Source organism: Letharia columbiana (genome assembly GCF_014066305.1).
Source record: "Letharia columbiana isolate WasteWater2 chromosome Unknown Sc0000069_s0, whole genome shotgun sequence".
NCBI lineage: Eukaryota > Fungi > Ascomycota > Lecanoromycetes > Lecanorales > Parmeliaceae > Letharia > Letharia columbiana.
This window is the reverse complement of record NW_023501114.1, coordinates 32,079-52,376: the sequence shown is the minus strand read 5'-3', so window position 1 is coordinate 52,376 and position 20,298 is coordinate 32,079. Positions and strand designations below refer to the sequence as shown.

Sequence of the window (20,298 nt, the reverse complement as noted above, 5' to 3'; positions counted from 1 at the left end):
ATGGCGAGCGGGTGGGTGGCGGGCTAATTACTAAATCATACCCTAAAACTATAAATCCTTACCGAACCATACCCCTAAATATGTGCTGGGGCGCGGGGCTACCCAGTAGTGGAAAACTTGCCGAGGATGTGAGAAGACTGAGAAGACTGAGAAGACTGAGAAGACTGAGAAGATTACTACTGCATAATACCAATTCTATTAAGGGAGACCCCCTAAACCCCCTACCCTCCGGGGGCTCTCCGACTCCTCCGGGGCTCCTGCCGGAGGGGCCGTCCTCGCAAGCTCGAAATTATTTACATAAAGCCCATTTTGAGATCGGTATAAGGTCGTCCGCTTCGTCAAGATCATAACTATAATCCCCCTAAAGAAATTCCTTACAACGATTATTAATTATAAACCGAAGTTGCTTATAAATAGCCTTAAGATCTCTATATCGAATCGCCGTACATAACAAAGTCTTAAGTTTATCCTTAATTTGAGGCTAACCGGCCGCTATATACTAATCTTCCATAATATAAAATACGTAATCTAAGGCGTCTTATAATTCGATACTAATAGACTCTTATAAGAATCGCTCTTCTTAAAGACGTATTTAATATACGAGATCATTATATAAATCCTCGGCAACCTCTCGTTGAAGATAAAAACGACTTATTTCGACTTTTCCGTAAGCGCGTTTCAGAGCGCCGAGACCTTGATTTTTTCGTAGATATATATTATAAACATCGAATATAGGGCGTTTGATATCGGGGTCTGAAGTACCGAGCTTAAAGATATTTATTTACGTCTCGATAATACGTATAGAATTAATACCTTCGAGAGTAGTTTAGAGAAGATTTTGAGATATCGTAGGCTGAGGTTGAGATTATAATGCGATATCGCACGAAGGTAATCGACGTTACTATCGACTTTAAGCTTTTCTCTAAGATCGTAGCTGATTTTAAGAGTGTAACTATAAGAGAGCGCGCTCGGTATTTTGTTTTTGATAATTCTTTTAATACCGATTTACAGTACGTCGAGCTGCAGAGGATGCGAGGCCAAAATCTAAAATTAATTGAGACAAGAAATAGAGAAAATCAGAGAAGAAATTGATGTTCTTAGCCAAGATCTACTAAATCCTTAGTTACTTCCCAATAAGGTAAGAGTTTCCCAGAATGATCTCACAGCGAGGCTTGGCACAGAAGTGATTTTATTCTTGAGTAATGAGAAAGCAAGCTTTCCAATAACTGAATCATAACCCCTAGGGATATAATTCGATAATTCGCCATTGCTTAGAGTATGATTCGATAATTTATTAAACTTGTCATGGTGATCTACTTGAATAGTCTACTTATAGAATAAATAGATGCACTATAGCTAGGTGTTTATATCTATATTATTTATTAAGAGTAAAATTTAAATATCTATATCTATATAGACTATTAAAAGTGAAATTAGAAGTATATATGAGAGCTATACTCGTAGGCTAGGTATAGATAGACTAAGAGGCTAAATTTAGCTTACTCGACTTTCGTCTAACATATCTAAGCTGATAGATTACGTATTAAATGCGATCGGAGAAATCTTTTTAGTTCTATAATCGGATAACCTAGGTCGCGGATCCTCTCCTCTTCTTTACGATTTTACCATAAATAACAAATTATCAAATTATACCCTAAGTAATGGTAAACTACTAAATCATGCCTTAAACTTTGATGTAGGGGTATGAATCAGTAAGGATTCATAGTTTTGGGATATGATTCGGTATTTAGCTCGGTGGGTGGCGTGAGGCGTAACTTACGACAACCAGTATCTTAAAAATGACGACTTGGGATGTTCATCATGGGTACTAAGTATCAGGGATGGGAGAGATGGAGGCGTTGAAAAGAAGCGGTTTTCCCACGGTGGAGAAAATTGTACTTTGAAGATTGAGGGTTCAAGCTGGATGCTTTGAAAACAAAAAGGAGAAGAACGGAAAGAGCAGAGAACGCATTTACGTTCAGTGGCCCTTTGGACGAACAGAGTTTTCCGTGTGTCGTTGGCCGTCGCTTTGGCGGTGACGACGTTGGCCGTGGGTACGTGGACTGGTTGTGCAACATCTTATGTACCACTCTTCGGCTCCCTAAACCTCCTTCCAGCAGGAAATGTTCTCCGAGCTTGCGTTTACATCCTAGTACAAGATAGTCACACAAGCGGAATTTGGAGTCCAAGGGAGACTGGAGCGTTGAAAACCGGTCAGAAAGTGAAATGGAGTTGCTGGGCGAATCGCTGGCCCGGGATCTGGGATGTTAATCAGCGCGTCTCTGGTCGTCTCTTCATATCGCTAGGAGGGGGGGTACCCCAGACAACCCCTCCACACCTTTCTAAATATTTTCGGGGGGGAACTAATCCTCGGACGGCAAGCCTGAAAATCGAAACGAAACCGGGGAATTTGTAGGTCGGTCATCTTTTCTAAACAGCGTTGTCAGCTAAATACAACTCTTAGGGGTGTATGGAGATGGTCTCGAATGTAAAAGCAGGGTCTGTACGATGTTTGAGGGTGGAAATGTACAATACTTAATGTGGTTGACTGGTGACAGCCTTGGCAGCCCAAAATAACGCCTACAAATCTTGACCGCAACTCGCTACCCCTCATGGAATTTCTACCAATGGGTTTCGGTGGACTCGTCGTTTACCGCCTCGCTTCTTCCTCCTCTTATCGCTCGCGCAAAAAATTCGCCCTTTTATCTGGCTCACATACGGTCCGATGCTAAGAGGCTGTCGCTTTTTCTCTCAGAACGCCAAGGTTTCTATGGTCCAGCGGCATTAGAATCCGGCTATTACCTTAGGCTTTGGGCATCATGCAAACAAGAGGCAGAGTAACATGCGCTAATGCAAGCATTTGTCTTTCGGTTCTTTGAGGCAGCGGATCATTGCAGAGAACATGGCCCACTCTGCTTGGCTATTCTGCAGGAAAGCGCTCCCGAGTCGCCGGCATTTCCTGACCCGCCTGGAAGACCAGCAGGTATGAACCCCCACAGTCAGATCTAACGCGAGGATCTGCTGCAGGTACTGATATGTTGCATCATCGATCCATTCTGCTGCTGCCCAAAGACGCGATGCATCTGAAAAAAAAGGGAGTAGTCAAGCTGCGAAAGCTGTAAATTTAGGGCTATGAAGACAGACGAGGTTCCCGAGCTATCCCATCAACTTGAAGCAATACTTGCGCCCAAGCATTCTTTGTTCTGGAGTTCTAGGACACCGCCTTCTCCGACCACGGAAACTTTGGGAGCGCCCGCGACCGGACCAAAGTTAAGTTAGCGAGGTAAAGCTATGATAAGTTAGCGGTGGATCTGGCAGCCAGGGTTTCTAATGGCTGTTCAACGGTATGACGGACAGAGGAAAATGTTTGAGACATGAGATGAGTAGTTAGTCTTTTCAATTTTCTTTCGGAATTTTTCATTTCATTCGTTGCCCACTCTTTTCGAATTTAAATAACATCTGGTGCTGCTATTCTTTCGCTTTCATCCTTCAATGTCTGGTCAAAAAGGATGGGTACTCCAGCCTCGGAGTTTGTGAGGTCCGACGCCCATCTGCAGCCACTAAGCACAGCAACGGTCCAGAACACATCTTCTTCCTCTTTGGTCAATTCTCCACCCACCTTCGTTTTCCCGAAGGATTCATTGATAAGGAATACTTCTTCTCGCGACCCCACTCCAGAACAAGAAAAAGCTCTCGCGACATTGAAAGACCATCACAACAGCGATATCATTGCGTGGCATAGGCTTTCTCAATCAACTGAGCCAGGCTTGAGACACCGGGACGGCCCCGGCGGTCTTCCGATCCAAGTCATCCATGCAATTTCGACTCTGAGATATTGCTCGCGTGAATGCCTCTTACAGTGGCTCGAGTCATGTACTTATTTGCCAAATGTCCCAAGAATGTTACGCGACTGACAGCATTGATAGCAAACCAAGCATCTCCACCAAGCCTTGGTCTTCCGGCCTCTAGGTTTGCAGCTGCCGCCTCGTCACGCCAGACCCGACGACCGTCGCCCAGATCTGACCATACGTCTAGTCACCGGTCGCTTGTCAAACCGGTCAAAGCGATATCTCCGCACCTAAGCAAAATTCCACACAGTGCCTTGGCAGCTGCCCAGAATCACCTGGATCCAGGCCAGACATTTTCAAGAGCTGCTACAAATAGCACACTTGCACTGGTCAAGCCAACGGAAACAGACCACACATACTGGTGCACTGTCTGTGACAATCACTCCTTTCAACACAGCGACGGCTGGAAGAAACATGAGAAGGAACACGAGACTAAGTATGTATGCATGCTTAAAGGACTTTTCGAAATCACAGAAGACGGTTGGAGGTGCGTTTTGTGTGGTGCTCTCAATCAAGACGACAGCCATCACCTGGTACACAACATTGCACCATGTGTCATCGCAGAGGACCGTCCTTCATTCAAGAGAAGGTATGAGATGGTATGGCATCTAAAAGATGTTCACGGTACAACGGATGGAATTTGCGTTGCGGAAAAATGGCGATGCGAATCCTCTAAGAACGCGTGGTCGTGTGGCTTTTGTATTCACCTATTCTCGTCTCTTCAGGATCGTCTCAAACATATCGGCGCCAAACACTTCGAGAACGGACAAAGCATCAATGACTGGGATTTCACCATGGTGATACAAGGCCTTCTTCTCCAGCCCGAGATTCAAGGAGCTTGGCAACGTCTTCTGGAGTCATTTGATCCCTTTCGCTCCTCAGTAACCAAATGGAATAAGCTTGGATGTGAGGGCTTACAGTACAGACTCGAAATGGGTGTCGCGGGCAAAGAGACCCCACAATCTCTGGCCAAGGCGGCATATGACAGTGCCGAGTACGAGTGGTGTCCCGCCCAACATGATGCCATGGCTTCCGCTACCACCATGAACACCCTACTAGTACCATATCAGCATACCAGTCAGGGCTTTTCGGCTCCATTTGAAGGTCACGCAGTCGCATCAGGTGAAACACCAGTGCAGTACCCACCCTGGTCGTCACCACAATACCAAGCCCCTGAGATCTCTACAAGTGCACCTACTTTGGAGAATCAAAGTTCCTATGGAGCCCATACGTCGAATTTCAACACTGTCCCTGCGCTCGATCACAGTCCAGCATGGAAGCCAATACCTTCGGATACTGATGATAAGGACAGCACGCAGCCGACGACACCGTTCAACGACAACACTTTCTACCCAGCCGACCCGTCAATCTACGGCCCTTGGAATGGCTACAACATCACCCCTAGTCCTGCCTTCAGCGACCAGAAAATGTTCCATTACAAGAGTAACGAGATGTCTGACTGGTCTGCAAATCCTCAACCGCATACTGCACTTGGACCTACTGGTTCTACCCTCAAACGCCCGAGGGACTCTGCATCCTCGCCCGCCGAGGCCGTTGCTCGCGAGAGCTCTTCGACAGATAAGACGAGGAGGAGAGCATATCAGAAGAGATCTGATGAAGATGGGATGGCGTCGCGAGGCTTCAATCTCGAACATGTACACCGACGGATTCACGATGATGAGGGCGCACCGGGTGGAATGCGAGCGAATAGATCTATGCATGATGATGTCTAGAGATAGCCTTGGATGGCGGTGAGCAATGTCCGATATGACCGTTCGAATGACTGTAACGATATACTGACAGTCTTCGACAATAACCCAGATAAAACGAGTCCGACGTCGCATACTGATAAAGTTATATCGTAGTATAATAAAGTCTGCCCGCAATCTTCGGGCCCACGCCGCGTAACGGGGTGGGGGAACTCGCCAGATTTTCGGTTCAGGGTGGGTTGGGATTGAAGTTTTCCGGGGAGTATCCCCCGGTATCCCCACCCCCGGATTTACCGGATTTTGAAGATTCCATACCCCGGTAGATACGAGTAGTGTAGGGCTGAGTGAGGTCATTAACAATCTATTTTCTATCTTCTTCACACAATCATGGGTACCGCCAGCCCAGTCAGCATACCACCATTTCACGTCTGTTTCCCTCGATTACCACGATGGGTATGCCCAGGCATCCGCGCAGACCTTGGTGTTCTTGACAGTATAACAACGCTCGGCAGCGCCTTCCCCACTGACTAACAAGCATTCAAGTCCGTAAGTTTAGCATTTTTCATCGTCAACGTCCAGCACTCTGTGCCCTCTGGCGAGATCCTTGACAGCAGGCCGTCTCGCCATTGAATGATAATCGACCAGCCGAGGGTTGCGGCTCTAACAACAAATGACCCTCGGCTGAGTAGTGAGTATGCATCTCGGGTTCCGCATCGAAATTTTCACAACTAAGTTAAAATTGCAACAGCAAACAGGTGGCAACTACAAGCAAGCGTGCTATTTCGCTGTCAGTTGGCAGCTACCGAAAACAGTGGGCTGTCTCGTCGCAAGAGAGAATCCTACCGCCACTCTGGGTCCTCAAAAGTGGTGAAAGTGGACCACCCCATTATTCCCGAGGATGGTGTGGTGGGGGAAAGTGAGGCTCCGCTACGGACCACTAAGGTATCGACGTTTATAAAATCCTTCCAAACAATCGAGTCAAGGTTCCGGATAAGGTCAGAGAAGTTGGAGTCCAATTAGAGGCAACGCCCAACCATGTCTGTAAAACTGTTGGTGAACTTGGTGTTGCGGTGTGGTGCATCATAAACTGGGCGCTGCGAACAGGGATCGTGCAGCCCACCCAATCAGAAAGGCTTCTAGAAGACCAAAAATACGTACAGCTACCTACAATGTCGGCTGATAGCGTTCCCGAAACCACCCCCGGTTCAGCACCAAGTCCATCCCTACACTTTGGGCAGATTGTTCAACCAACGTGGAAGAATCTGTACCCTGTGAATGTGAGGAGATTTGTCATTCCGGCAAGTCAAGCAAGGATGGAAAAATATTACCCAACTCGTTCCAGGGTAATATTCTCACTGTTTCGTGCCTAGATCTGCCTTATTTTCATCCTAATAGTCCAATATGGCTATTCAAGTATAGAAAGAGTCTAGTCAGACCATGGTCATTTTGTATGTTTACTCAACGCCGCGTACGTGTTACTGGCCCAAGCGGCGAGATTCCAGGATGTGCTGCTCTGCATTTACTTCTAAGCGGGAATGACGCAAAATCAGGCGGTCTGCTTGAATTTTTTCTATTTTTCTCGACTTTCTCAATGGAGCGAGAGGGGCCAATTTGGATACCAAGTCCTGCGCTCCAAGCCGTTTTAGTGCTGACCGTTAGATTGCGAGGAGCCCTTGTCCAACAGAACTCCATGATTTTCGCGGGGATCGCAATCCTTCATCCCTCGTCCTCTCAGGGCGTGCAAGGATAGCTAGGTTTTGCCTGCCAGATCCGAACGAGTGTATTTGAATTTCCCGCTGCTCGGCAGCCATCGTTTTGAACCTTGCACGACACGTGGCAGCGGCTTTAGCTCTTCCCTTAAATGAGCGACATGAAGATAAGTTTTCTTTGTGAATCTTTCTTGGCGCAGCTTCCCCAAAAAATTGCACTGTGGTGGGCTGGCATTAATATCCAAGACCGCATGTGACAGAAATGATACTGATGGTAGTTTACAGTCACGGAAGATAGAGTCGAAATCGAGACTCGGAACAAAAGTTAGAAGATTGAATTGGCCACCTCCATCTATCACTAGACAGGGATTGAAACAAGCGGTGAAGTACTGGTAGAGGAAAAGATCTGTATGTTCGCTAGGGGGTGGACGACATGTCGAGGTACGTGACACGGCTGTGTGGTATCCCCCAACCCGCAAGTCATTCCAACAAACTTTGACAGGGCAGCCCGTGCGAAGGTTCGCCCCATCTATTCATGTAGATACCCGAGGTGGCCGCCGCCAACAGGGATTGGCCGCCAAGCTTCCGGTAGACCAGGGACAAGAGCAGGGCTCACCACTCACCACCATTATTGCGACAACCTCCCAACAAATCAACCCTGAGAGATCATGTACACAACATAAACTTCCAGCTGGAGACCGCTTTGGGATCTTCGTTCTTGAACCGGGATTGTGTGCTTCTTGCAATAGTGTGTGGCTCATGCGAGTAACATCAAGAAACCCTATGATCTGGAAGCGCGAAATCTGTCGTATGCTTCACAATGTGAAACTCACTAATGACTGTAATTTTCATCCTGCCAAACAATCCTAGTGGCAGCCAAAAGATGATGATCGAAGAAAGCCAATTTTCCTCCGAGAAAGACCATGCTGACATGACCGTCGTCCGTCATCCACACTGCGAACATATATTCATCGTTATGTCTCTTTTACTCATTTCTAGCACTGCGTTGCATCCTGGAGGTGCTTCACAAAGTCTGTCACTCGTTCGAAATAGTGATCATTGAGTATCGGACATGGAGAATTATGCTTCCGTCACCCCAATTTCGCCCCCACGTTCCTTCCAAGAACACGATGCCTCATTAGGCAGCTCGTTAGCCAGCCCCGCTCACCCTTATCAACATTCTCTGCAATCTCGCCGAGGGCACCAGGACACGATCAATCAGCGACCTGCATCGGCGACCACATGTGGGGATGAAGTTGGCAATGAACAAAACTCGTCGGATTTCCCTTCGCCTGCTCAGCAAGCTGCTCTTTCAACCCTTCAAGACTATGACAACCAAACCATCTTTGCCTGGCTCACAGGGTTTCGTTCCTTCAGACCGGGCGGCGACAATTGGTTCCAGCCTGCTTGCCTCTCGCCCCAGCAACTAAAAGCAATTTCCGCGTTGGAGGATTATACCGATAACCTCATTTCAGTATGGCTTGATACTGTTCGCTGCAGCGGTCAGTATTCATCCCACTGTCAGAAATAAAGCCAATCCTCTAATGCCATGGCGTAGGAAGTTTCCATGCGCTTCACAATTACTATGATAGCAGCTACCTCGCTGTCCAGAGAGCCGCCGTAACATCGACGCGCAATACATGGCGAGGATCTTCAAACACTTCCAGGTCCTCATCCAGCTCTTTCGGACCCTCCGTGTCTCCTTACGACAGTTGCACCAGTCCTAGTACACAACGCAGTTCGTGGAGTAGAGGAACTTTCCTTGATCTCTCTCGAGAGCCTTCGATCGACGAGACCACTGCCTCACTGCCTGTCGCTGGCGCACATACCCATTGGTGCTTTGTCTGCGAAAATCCTCGGGGTGTTACTACCTGCGATGGATGGAAGAGACATATGAAAGAGCATGAGACGAGATACCCATGCATGCCACAGGGGCGTGAGAGATATACAGCACACGGTCCAGAGTGTGTGCTATGTGGGGTTTTGAACCCAGACGAAAGACACTACGACTCGCACAAGATACTACCGTGCTGCTCAAACCAGACCTTGGTAACCCGAAGTTACACCAGGAAGTCTCATCTCATCAGCCATCTCAAGACTCACGACGTTGCAGATGGCTCCGCTTTAGCCGAGGGATGGCGGGATACACTGGACAAGAAATATTTCTCCTGTGGATTCTGCATCACTTGCTTCCACTCACATACGGATCAATTGAACCATATTGACAGTGCTCACTATAAGAAACACCAAGATATCCGCGAGTGGGACTCCGATAAGGTCATCCGGGGTCTACTGCTCCAACCCGGGGTCCAAGAGTCATGGCGAAACATACTGGCAGTACATTCCCAATACATTGGTTCAGGCTTTCGCTGGAGTCCCGCCACGGCCAAGAGTCTACAACTCAGATTAGAGAAACGCGAAGAGACGGCCAACAATCTCGCATTAGCCGCTTTCAACGAGAGTACCTACGACTGGATACAAAACACCCAGCTTGATTCCATGGCTGTTGCGGGCTTCTCCAACCAGGATCTGAGCATCCATCATAACCTGCCGATCATTCAGCCTCAAGCTACCTTAGCACAGATGCACGTTACTCCGAACCAAAGCTCAGTCTACAATGGTGGGATGATGAACACCGCATTCCAAGCACAGAATCCCGCATGGGGTGCGATTGCAACCAGCCATTTCAGTCCAGGCGCGGTAAACGCCAACCCTACAGCATATCGGAATAACTCGTCGCGAGAATTGATGATGGCAGATCGGCCCGAGCGCGACGTGCAGCTTGGACTTCCTTCAAGTAGCAGCAACGCCTGGGCGCCACCACAATTGCCTTCTCATGTGCCCTGTGATGGCTCAATCATTGCTCATTCGGATGCGTGCGATGGCCAAACGGCGGTCTCAAGCAGCCTGACGGCTGATGGGAACTGGCATGCTTATTCATCCCCCAAGCCGCTCGTGGGCCAATCTGGACACCAACAGAATACCAGTGCGGACAGGACACGCACTATCGCTGCGACCCAACCCACGTCTTCAGGTTTCAATTACCCGGCATCGCCATTGACCCCAGTCACCATCTTCCCTCGTCGCAATGACCCATCTTCACTACTTGCCACACCGACAAAGCAGCCTTCACGCACCAAACTCAAGGATCATTACGACATTGACACTGAGGCCGACATGGATATTAACCTCGATCACATACAGTATTTTATGCGTGAAGAGGGGCATACACGGAGTGAGAAAAGGCGCCGTTGATGCGGCCGACCAGGAAGCGAATGCATGTGGTGAGAGGTAATCAGTGCACCTTTCAAGGCTGTGGGGTCGCATTGCCACGCATGAATACTAACTCCTTCTACGTTACAGGCGGGCCCTTCAATAATTCCCGTTCATATGTCCTGGTCAGGAAGAGGAACCTGAGGCGCCATTGATCCCAGAGACCACATGACCGCCATCGCTGAGCGAGGCCGAACGAAGCAGCTAGGCCACTGACATCTGGCGCTATTTCCTACGACATCTCCTGAATACTGTTATATAATAAGTTCCCGTCCCTGGTGGACCTTCTCACTTTACTTAATTCTTACAGAGCGACAAAAGTCTTTCATGTCTTGCTTGCTTCTACCCCTATTGTATGAGCACTGCATCTTCCGCTTCTATCATTCATGCTCTAAAATGACAGGACCACATGGCCTGAGGGCAGGTCCCAATACTAGAATATTCAACCCGACGTGTCACGCATCCTGACCTTTTCACAACCTCCTTCATCTTGACCCGTGTTCAAAGGTCTCCGCCACCCTCGTCATCCTCATGCTTCCGTGTCAACCCCCGCATCCGTCCGATGCCCTTCCGTCGCATCAGGGTCCGCATCTCCATCATGAGGCAGATATCCAAGGGCCATGTCGTCATCCGAGGCCGCTGCGTCTGCGTGCCGATGCTGTAGATCCATGTTCTCATCTACCGATCACACTTGTTAGCCAAGCGTCAGAAACAAGGGGCAAAGGGGAAAGGGCAAAGGGCAAAGGGCAAAGAGCAAAGGGCAAAGGGCAAAGAGCATACCAGGTCTTACGGCATGAGCAGGTTCCCTCTGCCCAAGCCAGAACATCATCCATAGTGCAAGGATTCCGAGAACCGAAGCAACACAGCCGAAGACTACCGTGCCGATACCGCTGGGGCCCCATTGCGAGCCTTGCTGGAAGTTGAGGGAGGTTATGGTGGATGAAGAAGCGTTGAATGTGGGCGGTGGCTCTGGGGTCTGGGACGTGTTGCCGGGCAGCATTCTGTTGATGACGTGCAACATCGTCGTCTCTTGTGGGGCAGTGCTTGCAGCAAGATTGGCGAGGGGTGGATGGTCCTTCAAGAAGTTTGCCTGGACGAAGATACGCAGAGCTTGGCGAAGAGAGAAGCTTCTGTGGTTGTGGAAGCAAACGGGTGGCAGACCAAAAGGCAGGTCAAGCTGGGCGAGATGGATTTTCAGATGTCGGAGAAAGAAGGGGACTGGGAACAACTATATAAGCATGGCAGAGCAGACGAGAAGGAGCTGCTGCAGCCATGATCGAGGGGCAACTGGATTTACGACTGGACTTTCATCCAGCGCGACCCTAACATCTGAATAAAAGGCATTTGAGTACGGTGCCACGGGCTGCGGTTCGCATATTCCAAAAACGGGGTGCTGATTGGTCGTCAGCAAGATCAGCCTGGTGGGTCTCAAGAGAAGCATGGAGTGCAGGGGGCATGCATTTAGCCGATGGTCGATCCTTGCCTCAACGTCTATAGACTATGCTTCTTCGAGAAGTCTTGATTTCGCTTGACGGCCTGTAATGAGGATTGGTTGTCAGAAATTGGGACCCTTGCAGACATGGGAGCAGCAGTCTGCACAACACAAGGCTTAGTGCGCTTTTTCTCCGTGGCGCGCTTTGACCCAAAACGTCCACCTAGGATGATACGGCGAACAAAGCCTCAAACTTTCAATGTACCCAAAAGCTCCGAGCCAGGGGTATCCTGGTCCAGCGCCATCACGGAAAGGATTTAGGTAAACATGAGAATGTGGGTAACGGATCGTCTCCGGGCGGAAGCCGTCTTGCGCACCCCACGAGGTGGCAGCTAACGATTGCTGATGCCGCCATACTCATGATGCATACCACTAGCAGACGAGGGTACGATTGCCCGCAATTCTCTGGGTTTGGCTCTGCATATGTTGGACTTAGACGGCGCATCCAAAGCTTCGAATCCTCGCAAGTGTCATCAACAGACGGTTTCCAGCGGACGTCCTACCTAGTACCTAGGTACCGCCAAGGATCCAGATCACTGCGTACCTACTCTGCCGCCCCACCATCTGCTGCCGGTACGCTAATGCACGTTGAGGACTGACTTAAGACTAATGCTGGCCCCACCACTCGGCTGCTCGCTTATGAGCGATCTAAGTGGTGAGACCACGTTTATTTCTTCCTCCTGCAACCAACACATGCAATTGTCTCAGGTGTCTCAGTTGTCTCATCATGATCCTGATAGTAACCATGGCACGTCGTAAGCCATGATCAGCTTAAGGAAGCGGTGAGGCTCTGACTGGCCGTCTCAATGGCAGTGCTCATAGCTGCGTCATAGCACTTTGCGCGCCCGGGTTGTCCGCTCTGCAAAACACCCACGGTTTCTTTTCGCAATGTATCTTGCAACATCAATTTGATCGCGCTTTTGAAGCGTGGTCAGATACCGTGTCACAGTCTTTTCCGCGCACATGAGTGACCGTGATCGGACGCCTTGTTGATGTCCAAATGCAAATCTGAATGCAGAGTCTGCGATTCGATCAAAGATTACGAGTAACTTTCGAATTTGAGGCAGGGTTTGATTCTTACTTCCGGAAGAAGTTTGGCTGGCATTTTTATGCAGCGCATTATGACGTATATCACGAACGATGGTGGTGCTGGAAGCTAGTTGGGCTACATATTTACTATCACCTTCATTTTCCCGGTTTGGGTGTCTCTTCTTCCTTCGATGAAGGATTTCTGCATCCATCTCCGATATTCAAAAGACGCCACTATCCTCTTCTTCCCCCCTCGTCCATAAATGTCTCCGGGACCCTTTGATGTCTTTATGTTGCGGCGACTTCGCTGTCGGTGCCGGTGTCCCGCGCGAGGTCTTCGAGTGGCAGGTCGCTATCATCGCGTGCTACGCCAATGCCGGTTTCAACGTCTGTGGCGAGAAGATAATCAGCGAAGCACTGGAGTTCAAGCCCAGCATAGAATACATACCATATCTTGTCAAATATCCAGGACCCCGTCGACGAAGCCAAAGCGTCAGACACAAAGCGAGGACTCCGAGGATCGAAGCGATGCAACCAAACACAATAGTGCTAATGTCTCCAGCGCTCCATTGAGGCGGACCTAGTGTGGGAAATGCTGGTTGTGAGGGTATGGTATGATTGGTAGCGATTGACTTGGTAGCTGCTGATAGATGACTCGGAGCTAGGCTGACTGATGGTGCCGCAGTGCCGGCTGTCTGAATATAGGAAGAGGAGAATAGGGAAGCTGAAGTCGAGGTGGTGAGATTTGCTTGAGAGGAAGGAGGAAAAGGTAGGGCGAGACCCAATCCGACGAGACAGAAGAGTAAGAACATGGTGTGCTGTTTGTAGGTCATGTTGATATCGATGCGGTTCGAAACACCTCTTTTGATCGTATCTGATTTAGGGTGTGAAAAGAGTGAGATGAGGAGCACGAAGAGTGGGACTATCGGGCCACTTTAATACTGGCATTGCGGTAGCCTGATCACGCGCTCCGAGCGATTTACTGGCTGTGCGACGTATTTTGCCTCGAGCTCTCAGCATGTTAGACTCTGTGGCTGAAGATAGTCTGCTACATCAAAAAACAAGGCAAGTGATGGCCGCATTGAGCCCAGATGCATGGGACCGTCATGCCGGGCGGACACTTCTGGTGAGTAGGTGGCATTTCCGGAGTTTCCCCCGTATCTACGAGTAATCCCTGTGGCTGAATTGCAGGCTAATCTTCGCTCAACTAGATTCTCAACCGGACGGCTGTGGCTGATTAGCCGGACGGTTGTGGCTGTCAGACAGTTGTGGCTGTCCGACAGTTGTGGCTGTGCTTACAGATGAAACCCTCGAGGGTTCGGTGGACTTACTTATTGTGGATGGTGTGAACTTAGAAAACGAACTAATACAAAAGATGTTAGTCTATGAGCACGGCGGAGATTCATGGCCGATTGCACTTGATAAGGTAGCTACATATTTCAAGCAACAAGTCCGGTCTCTATTTGCCCCTCCGTTGTGCCTCTATCATTCGTGCCCTTCCGCATTGCGAGCGGAAATTGGGTTTCTAATGCTACACCACCTGAGAAATAATCCATCTGCTGCCAACTTCACCACATTGAGGGTTGCATGACGCTTCCGTGTTATCTGTGAAGTCTACAATCTATGGGCCTCGCTCAAGGACGACGTGCTCGAGAGATGGATCGCTGTCGAACGTGGCCCCAAACTCACGGCATTCGTCTATCGGCAATACGGTTAGTAAGTTCGTCACGTTTCCCGTCGAAGTACATACCGTTTCCAACCACACGCAAAGCGCGTCGACGACCTAGCCAAAATGTCGCCCAAAGGGTAAGCACTCCAAGGACTGAAGCAATGCAGCCGAAGACGAGAGTACTGATGTCGCCGGGGCTCCATTGAGACTTGGTCGGGAATGGAAAAGGAGTTGCTGTGGAGAAAGAAGTGTTGCGTCTGGCTAGTGCTCCGTGTAGCTGTGTTGTTTTTTGGGCCAGCATCCCGTTGACGATGGGGAATATCATGGTGCTTGCTGCTGCCGTACTCTCTCTGTATACACGGCAGGATATGGGTTTGGATTCTGAGCGGGATGGAAAGTTGGCCGAGTGACCAAGCTTGTTGTGACTGTAAAGAAGGCTGGAACGGACGAACCGATGGTTTCGATTAAGGAAGATATTTGAGATGGTATATATACTCAATGGTATCCGAAAACTAGTTGCGATACCTCTACTCGGACGGCAACTGGACCTATGACTGGACGGTGTCCGACCAGGTAAGCCTCAATCTCGCCCACGTATGCTCTCATGGACTCGAAAAATTAGTTTTATCCCGGTACTTGCCAGCTTGTAAGGATCACCATCGCATCCGCCAGATACAGCAGCAGAAGAGTTCTTCTTTCATGTGAACCGCGCATACTAGTACGGGCATAAGGCTGCAGTGCCAAGGCTGCACTGCAGTCGAAGTTCACCCAAACACTCTAGAGTGCTTAGTAGATGGATCTGCGCTAATGCACTGCCAGCGGCCGCAGGGAAGAAAACCGGTTGAAAACTAGGTTTTACTCTCAAGCGTTCTCAAGCACCACAGATGGATACGAATGAAAGTCGGGTAAAAACTAGTTTTTGCTCTCCAGCGTTCTCAGGCACCCCAAATGAATTTACGCTAATGCATGGTGGGCGTCCGCAGGGAAGAAAACCGATTGAAAACTAGTTTTCACTCTCGAGCGTTCTCAAGCACCACAGATGGAAGGAAGTCGGGTAAAAACTAGTTTTTGGTCTCCAGCGTTCTCAAGCACCATCGCAGTGATCTGCAAGCCGTGATCAGGCCAACTCACGATCACCCTTTAAGATCCTAGGAGAGCTTCTCCAATTTCTTCTCTGCTTCGTGAGATTAGAGCGGGCCTGATATTCTGTGCGACGCGATTCCTTCCAATTCTCGCATATCTTCAACTGTTCTCCCGAGTGCAGTCGAGATGCCTTGCCGCATCCCTTCTCACACCCATGACTGGCCGCGATCAGGCACCTTATCCATCTCCAAATGTGAATCTAAGTGTGGTTTCTGCACGTCGACCAAGGACTACAAACCGGCTTCGGCTTTGAGAAAGGTAATTTGTCCCTGCACCACAAGAAGCTGAAGGAAGTCTTGCTGAACTTCTGATGCAGCATGTCTTGACCCACATCAAGAACGATAAAATGTCATTGACCTTGGAAAAAAGCATCGGAGGGAGGCCAAGGCTGTGGGTGTTTCGTCTGAGTGGGAGATGTGCAAAACCGCTTATTTCATTCCAGTCAGACAACGCCTCTTGATTCTATAATTCGCGATCAGCCTGAGCCACCGCCATCTGGCTCTGAACTTCCGGTGTAAGCTCCAGGATGATTTTTGGAGAGATTGAAAAACTAAGTTTGGAAATCAGGGCTGCCAACCCGGTACTTGGGAATTCAGACGCTGGAGGAGAAGCCATCAAAACCCAAAATGATGTTCTTCTCTCTTTGGAGGAGCTTCTCATTCTAGAGAAAAACCTCAAATACCTTTGCCGGCTGGATTTGGTCCCGGCCGCCGTGGAGGTTGCTAGAGCGGCGTTTTTCTTTAGTAAAATTTGTGGACTGAAGGTATCCCGTCATGGAGAATAGTGGTCGCTTTGTCCATGAGCTTACATTACCGACAGGAAAAAATGGCCCAAGAAGGTCTTGACTGCCTGAGGATATGTCTGATGGAGTGCTGTGAGGACGACAAGCGGCATACCGCATTGGCTTGCAATCATGACAGCCACTGGGATCCTGCCCCGTCCCATAGCCATGAACGATATCATGTCTTTCGTAAGGCCTTGGAAGATACTGCAGGGAGGATGGCTCAGCCATTGAAGCCGGCGACGCTCCTGGACGTTTTCTATGCGACGACGATCTTATCCATTATCAGACGTGTTCTATACATCTCACGAAGCACTCGAGGAAAATTTGGGACCACAGCAACAAGTAGATATTATTATACGACAACATTCGCCCTCACTTATCAACCAATCATCAATGCTCTTGGGAAATCGGACAAGACCTATCGCGAACTCTGTGATGATGTTTATCGGCTAGGATTGTCTCTAGATTTGGAAGATCCATATTCGGATTTCATCTACGCTGCAGGTCAATTGCTCATATATAATATTTACTCAATTGCGCAAGAGCTTGATACGTTCCTCTACCGAGTCGAGCCCTTGTAAGGGTCATCTCGGCGCAAGCCAAAAGAGCCTGTAACGTCTATAGCAGACTATGCGAAGTGCGCGTTCTATAGCTTTCGAGATCCCAACACAAGTCACTGCGACACCCATAAAGCGCTTCCATGTGTCGATAACTCACTGGACGTGCGAAGTTATACGAAGAAATCTCATCTGATCATTCATCTTGTTAAAACAATCAGGGTGGATGAGTTATGTCGTTCCTGAATTCCGTGGAATTTCTATATATTGGTAGATTAAGTGTTTCGAGATGGCAGGGATGACGGGAGGCCAAGATTCTGGACCCATCACGTTTCTCGCGATGCTGGATTTTCCCATTATGGAAAAGACAACGCCAACGAAAACCATTTCCCTTGCGATTCCTGCGTTTCTCATTCTCACTCCCTCATCGAGCAATTGAATTATGTCGAGACTGCTCACTACAGACTCTTTCAGCATGTTCGCAATTGGCAACTCAACGCGATTCGAGGCTTACTGCTATAGCCTGGAGTGGACGAGTCGTGACAACGCATACCGGCAGATTCTTCTGGCTTGATGAACTCTCTGTTCGTCTGAGACTCGTCTGTGATCAGAAGCATACATTTTAGACTTAAAATGAGCAACGAGCCAGCAGACGCTCCCGCCTAAGCAGCTTTCAGTGACAGCACATATGATTGTAGCCATTGCTGGGAAGCTGAGACCGCCCATGCCACCGGAGTATCGCACCATGGTATAGCCACCCCTCAGCAAAGCCCAGTGACTCAGACTATTGCGCCGATACTTTTCGATTCGAGCGGAATTTCGACCGCTGATCATGGCATGATGACTTCTTCGGCTTCGCACATGGAACAGTCCGGACGCCCCTGGGCTGTCCCAAATCATACAAGTCTTACCGGAACCATTTACTACCTCGGGGCGATTATGGGGTGTCCGAAAGGCATGCAACCACGAAAATGCAAGACTCTTGTGGGAATACTACTCGGAGGTTCACGAGGAATGGCGGCAACGATCGGTTCCGACCACAACCAAACCTTATACTTCCTGGACATCCTCCAACCCTCTCGAGTCGAACTCGACAACCCCAAATGGTGCGATGGGGGCAATCAACGGCAGGCTACTCCCATCTTGAGCCTCACGAATGCAACCCCTCTTGTATCAACCCTCCTTAAATATCAGAATCAGCACAATGTGGGAAATGGCGATGCTATGTTTGCGACCCAAAATAGTTCTCCATTTTCACGTCACAAGGTATAATCATTGATACAAATGCATGCTTCTTTCGAGTCTCACTATGACATCAATACTAAAGTCGATATGAATCTGGGTCTAGATATCTCTTAGCGTCTCATGAGGGGTGAGGAGCGTATGCGAAATGAAAATAATTGTCAATGATGTTTCATGCTGTGAAGCAGATGTATCTGGTTGGAGGTGAGCAACAAGGTCTTCGATCTTTGGACTCGCATTACTTTTCAACCCATACTGACCACTTTGGCGCATAAGCAGGCCCTTATCACTTCGCTCGAGTATATGACTATCACGAAAAGTATGTTTAGACGCCGTGGACTGCAGTACGCCACATAGCATTGATGGCTCATTTACACGACCCGCATCTGATACTCTATCTGACCGCACGTTTCTATACTCGCTCTCGGCGAAAGCTTGTCTCAGGAGGATCTTAGCACCTCAATTTACATCCTGCACGACCGTCACCCAGATAGAATACCTTGAAGGCTATAACTTACATTCGCAAGGCCTCATTACAGGACAAGGCCTTCGGTTTTTAGCGTACTACGTCCTCAACTTCCGATTCTTGTATCATGGTTTGGTGTCGACTGCATCGTCTTCGGGCTTGGCCTTATGCAAGAACAGAGGTTGAAAACAAAATGCGCGACATGATCACCATCATAGCGTCAACTTGAATCTGATGAGCCAGCAGTGAGCTTCTAGATTGTTAGGGATTGCCAAGAAAGGCCTTTCTTCTAGTAAGGGCTTTCGCTAAGTAAGGCTTGGTAAGGAATTACTTACTTAGAAAGTAGTTTCTTTATTAATATAATTAATTAAGTCATATTATATTAATCAAATCATTGCTTCTAGCAAATGATAATAATACCGAAATCGTCTTATTAGTATTATTCCTTTGTTTGATAAATACTAAGAGATTTGATAATTAAGTCTATTATTTTCTAATAAGTATTAATTAGAAAGCACCACAATTCTTCGATAAAGTCTTCCGCTACGCTATAAGAATAGCTTCGTTATATATACTTTCGAAACAGCTACTTTCTTTTCTTATAATCTTCCTTTTCTAAGAACTTCTTTGATTGCCTATTTGACGATATCGTTAGTCTACTTTATGCTAAAATCGTCGAGCTTTTATCATTTACTAAGAAGTTCCTTCTAGATTAATAATCTCGCTATACCTTCTTTCTTAAGAAAGAAACCTCTTCTAAGAAAAAAGCTTTCCCTTAAGAAATTTAAATCTTAACTCATTCAATTTTTACTTCTTTATCTACTTTCACAATCGTCGACATCGTCAATTAATCTTTACGATAGTTTTTTTAAAATCCTTAATCTCTATAATAAATCCTATTTTCAGAGATATAATAATTCTTATATTTTAGCTTTCGGAATTTCTCGAAAGCAATTACTCTTTTATAAGTCTTTTTAATAAGAATACTCGTTATCTAATTACTTAAATCGTAAGAAATAACTTTAAACCTTCTTAAATTAGTCGAGGTACCTTCGCGAGGAATAAATATATTAAAGTATGATTATAGTCTATAGAAGTACTAAGCTAGCCGCATAACTAGGCTATCGATAAGTCTACTCTTTAAGACGTTCTTAGCACCTTCGAAAGAGATATTCTAATATTTCATCGACTTAAGAATCCTCCGTCCACTGATATCACTTTATATACTTCCTCTATGACTACCCTTTTTAAATTAAACTTCGAAAGCACTAGATTCACCACTAGAGCCATATCTGCGGAGGAGGCTATTTACACTTAAGCTATCGAACTCGAAATATCTTCTTAAAAAGATTAATCTTAGAGAGAGTCCGAATTCTC

The 20,298-nt window shown here is 47.8% G+C and overlaps 7 protein-coding genes across 7 annotated transcripts; 4 read left to right on the top strand and 3 right to left on the bottom strand.

Moving 5' to 3' along the window:
- Window positions 1-3,509: 3,509 nt before the first annotated feature.
- HO173_011850 (uncharacterized protein) lies at window positions 3,510-5,581 on the top strand (the record flags this gene model as incomplete). Its single annotated transcript, XM_037313727.1, has 2 exons — window positions 3,510-3,873; window positions 3,927-5,581. 2 exons carry the CDS (start codon window positions 3,510-3,512, stop codon window positions 5,579-5,581), a joined length of 2,019 nt encoding a protein of 672 aa, XP_037159363.1.
- Window positions 5,582-8,338: 2,757 nt separating this feature from the next.
- On the top strand, window positions 8,339-10,521 carry HO173_011849 (uncharacterized protein; the record flags this gene model as incomplete). Its single annotated transcript, XM_037313726.1, has 2 exons — window positions 8,339-8,768; window positions 8,825-10,521. 2 exons carry the CDS (start codon window positions 8,339-8,341, stop codon window positions 10,519-10,521), a joined length of 2,127 nt encoding a protein of 708 aa, XP_037159362.1.
- A 547-nt stretch (window positions 10,522-11,068) lies between these two features.
- Window positions 11,069-11,813, bottom strand: HO173_011848 (uncharacterized protein; the record flags this gene model as incomplete). The annotated part of the gene is made up of 3 exons (XM_037313725.1): window positions 11,069-11,217; window positions 11,320-11,716; window positions 11,766-11,813. The coding sequence occupies 3 exons, from the start codon at window positions 11,811-11,813 to the stop codon at window positions 11,069-11,071; spliced, it is 594 nt and encodes a 197-aa protein (XP_037159361.1).
- Window positions 11,814-13,348: 1,535 nt separating this feature from the next.
- Window positions 13,349-13,893, bottom strand: HO173_011847 (uncharacterized protein; the record flags this gene model as incomplete). Its single annotated transcript, XM_037313724.1, has 2 exons — window positions 13,349-13,449; window positions 13,509-13,893. 2 exons carry the CDS (start codon window positions 13,891-13,893, stop codon window positions 13,349-13,351), a joined length of 486 nt encoding a protein of 161 aa, XP_037159360.1.
- Window positions 13,894-14,681: 788 nt separating this feature from the next.
- On the bottom strand, window positions 14,682-15,054 carry HO173_011846 (uncharacterized protein; the record flags this gene model as incomplete). The annotated part of the gene is made up of 2 exons (XM_037313723.1): window positions 14,682-14,758; window positions 14,811-15,054. The coding sequence occupies 2 exons, from the start codon at window positions 15,052-15,054 to the stop codon at window positions 14,682-14,684; spliced, it is 321 nt and encodes a 106-aa protein (XP_037159359.1).
- Window positions 15,055-15,998: 944 nt separating this feature from the next.
- On the top strand, window positions 15,999-17,237 carry HO173_011845 (uncharacterized protein; the record flags this gene model as incomplete). Its single annotated transcript, XM_037313722.1, has 5 exons — window positions 15,999-16,130; window positions 16,189-16,262; window positions 16,315-16,386; window positions 16,440-16,635; window positions 16,692-17,237. The coding sequence occupies 5 exons, from the start codon at window positions 15,999-16,001 to the stop codon at window positions 17,235-17,237; spliced, it is 1,020 nt and encodes a 339-aa protein (XP_037159358.1).
- Window positions 17,238-17,502: 265 nt separating this feature from the next.
- HO173_011844 (uncharacterized protein) lies at window positions 17,503-18,485 on the top strand (the record flags this gene model as incomplete). Its single annotated transcript, XM_037313721.1, has 2 exons — window positions 17,503-17,618; window positions 17,891-18,485. The coding sequence occupies 2 exons, from the start codon at window positions 17,503-17,505 to the stop codon at window positions 18,483-18,485; spliced, it is 711 nt and encodes a 236-aa protein (XP_037159357.1).
- Between the last annotated feature and the right edge of the window lie 1,813 nt (window positions 18,486-20,298).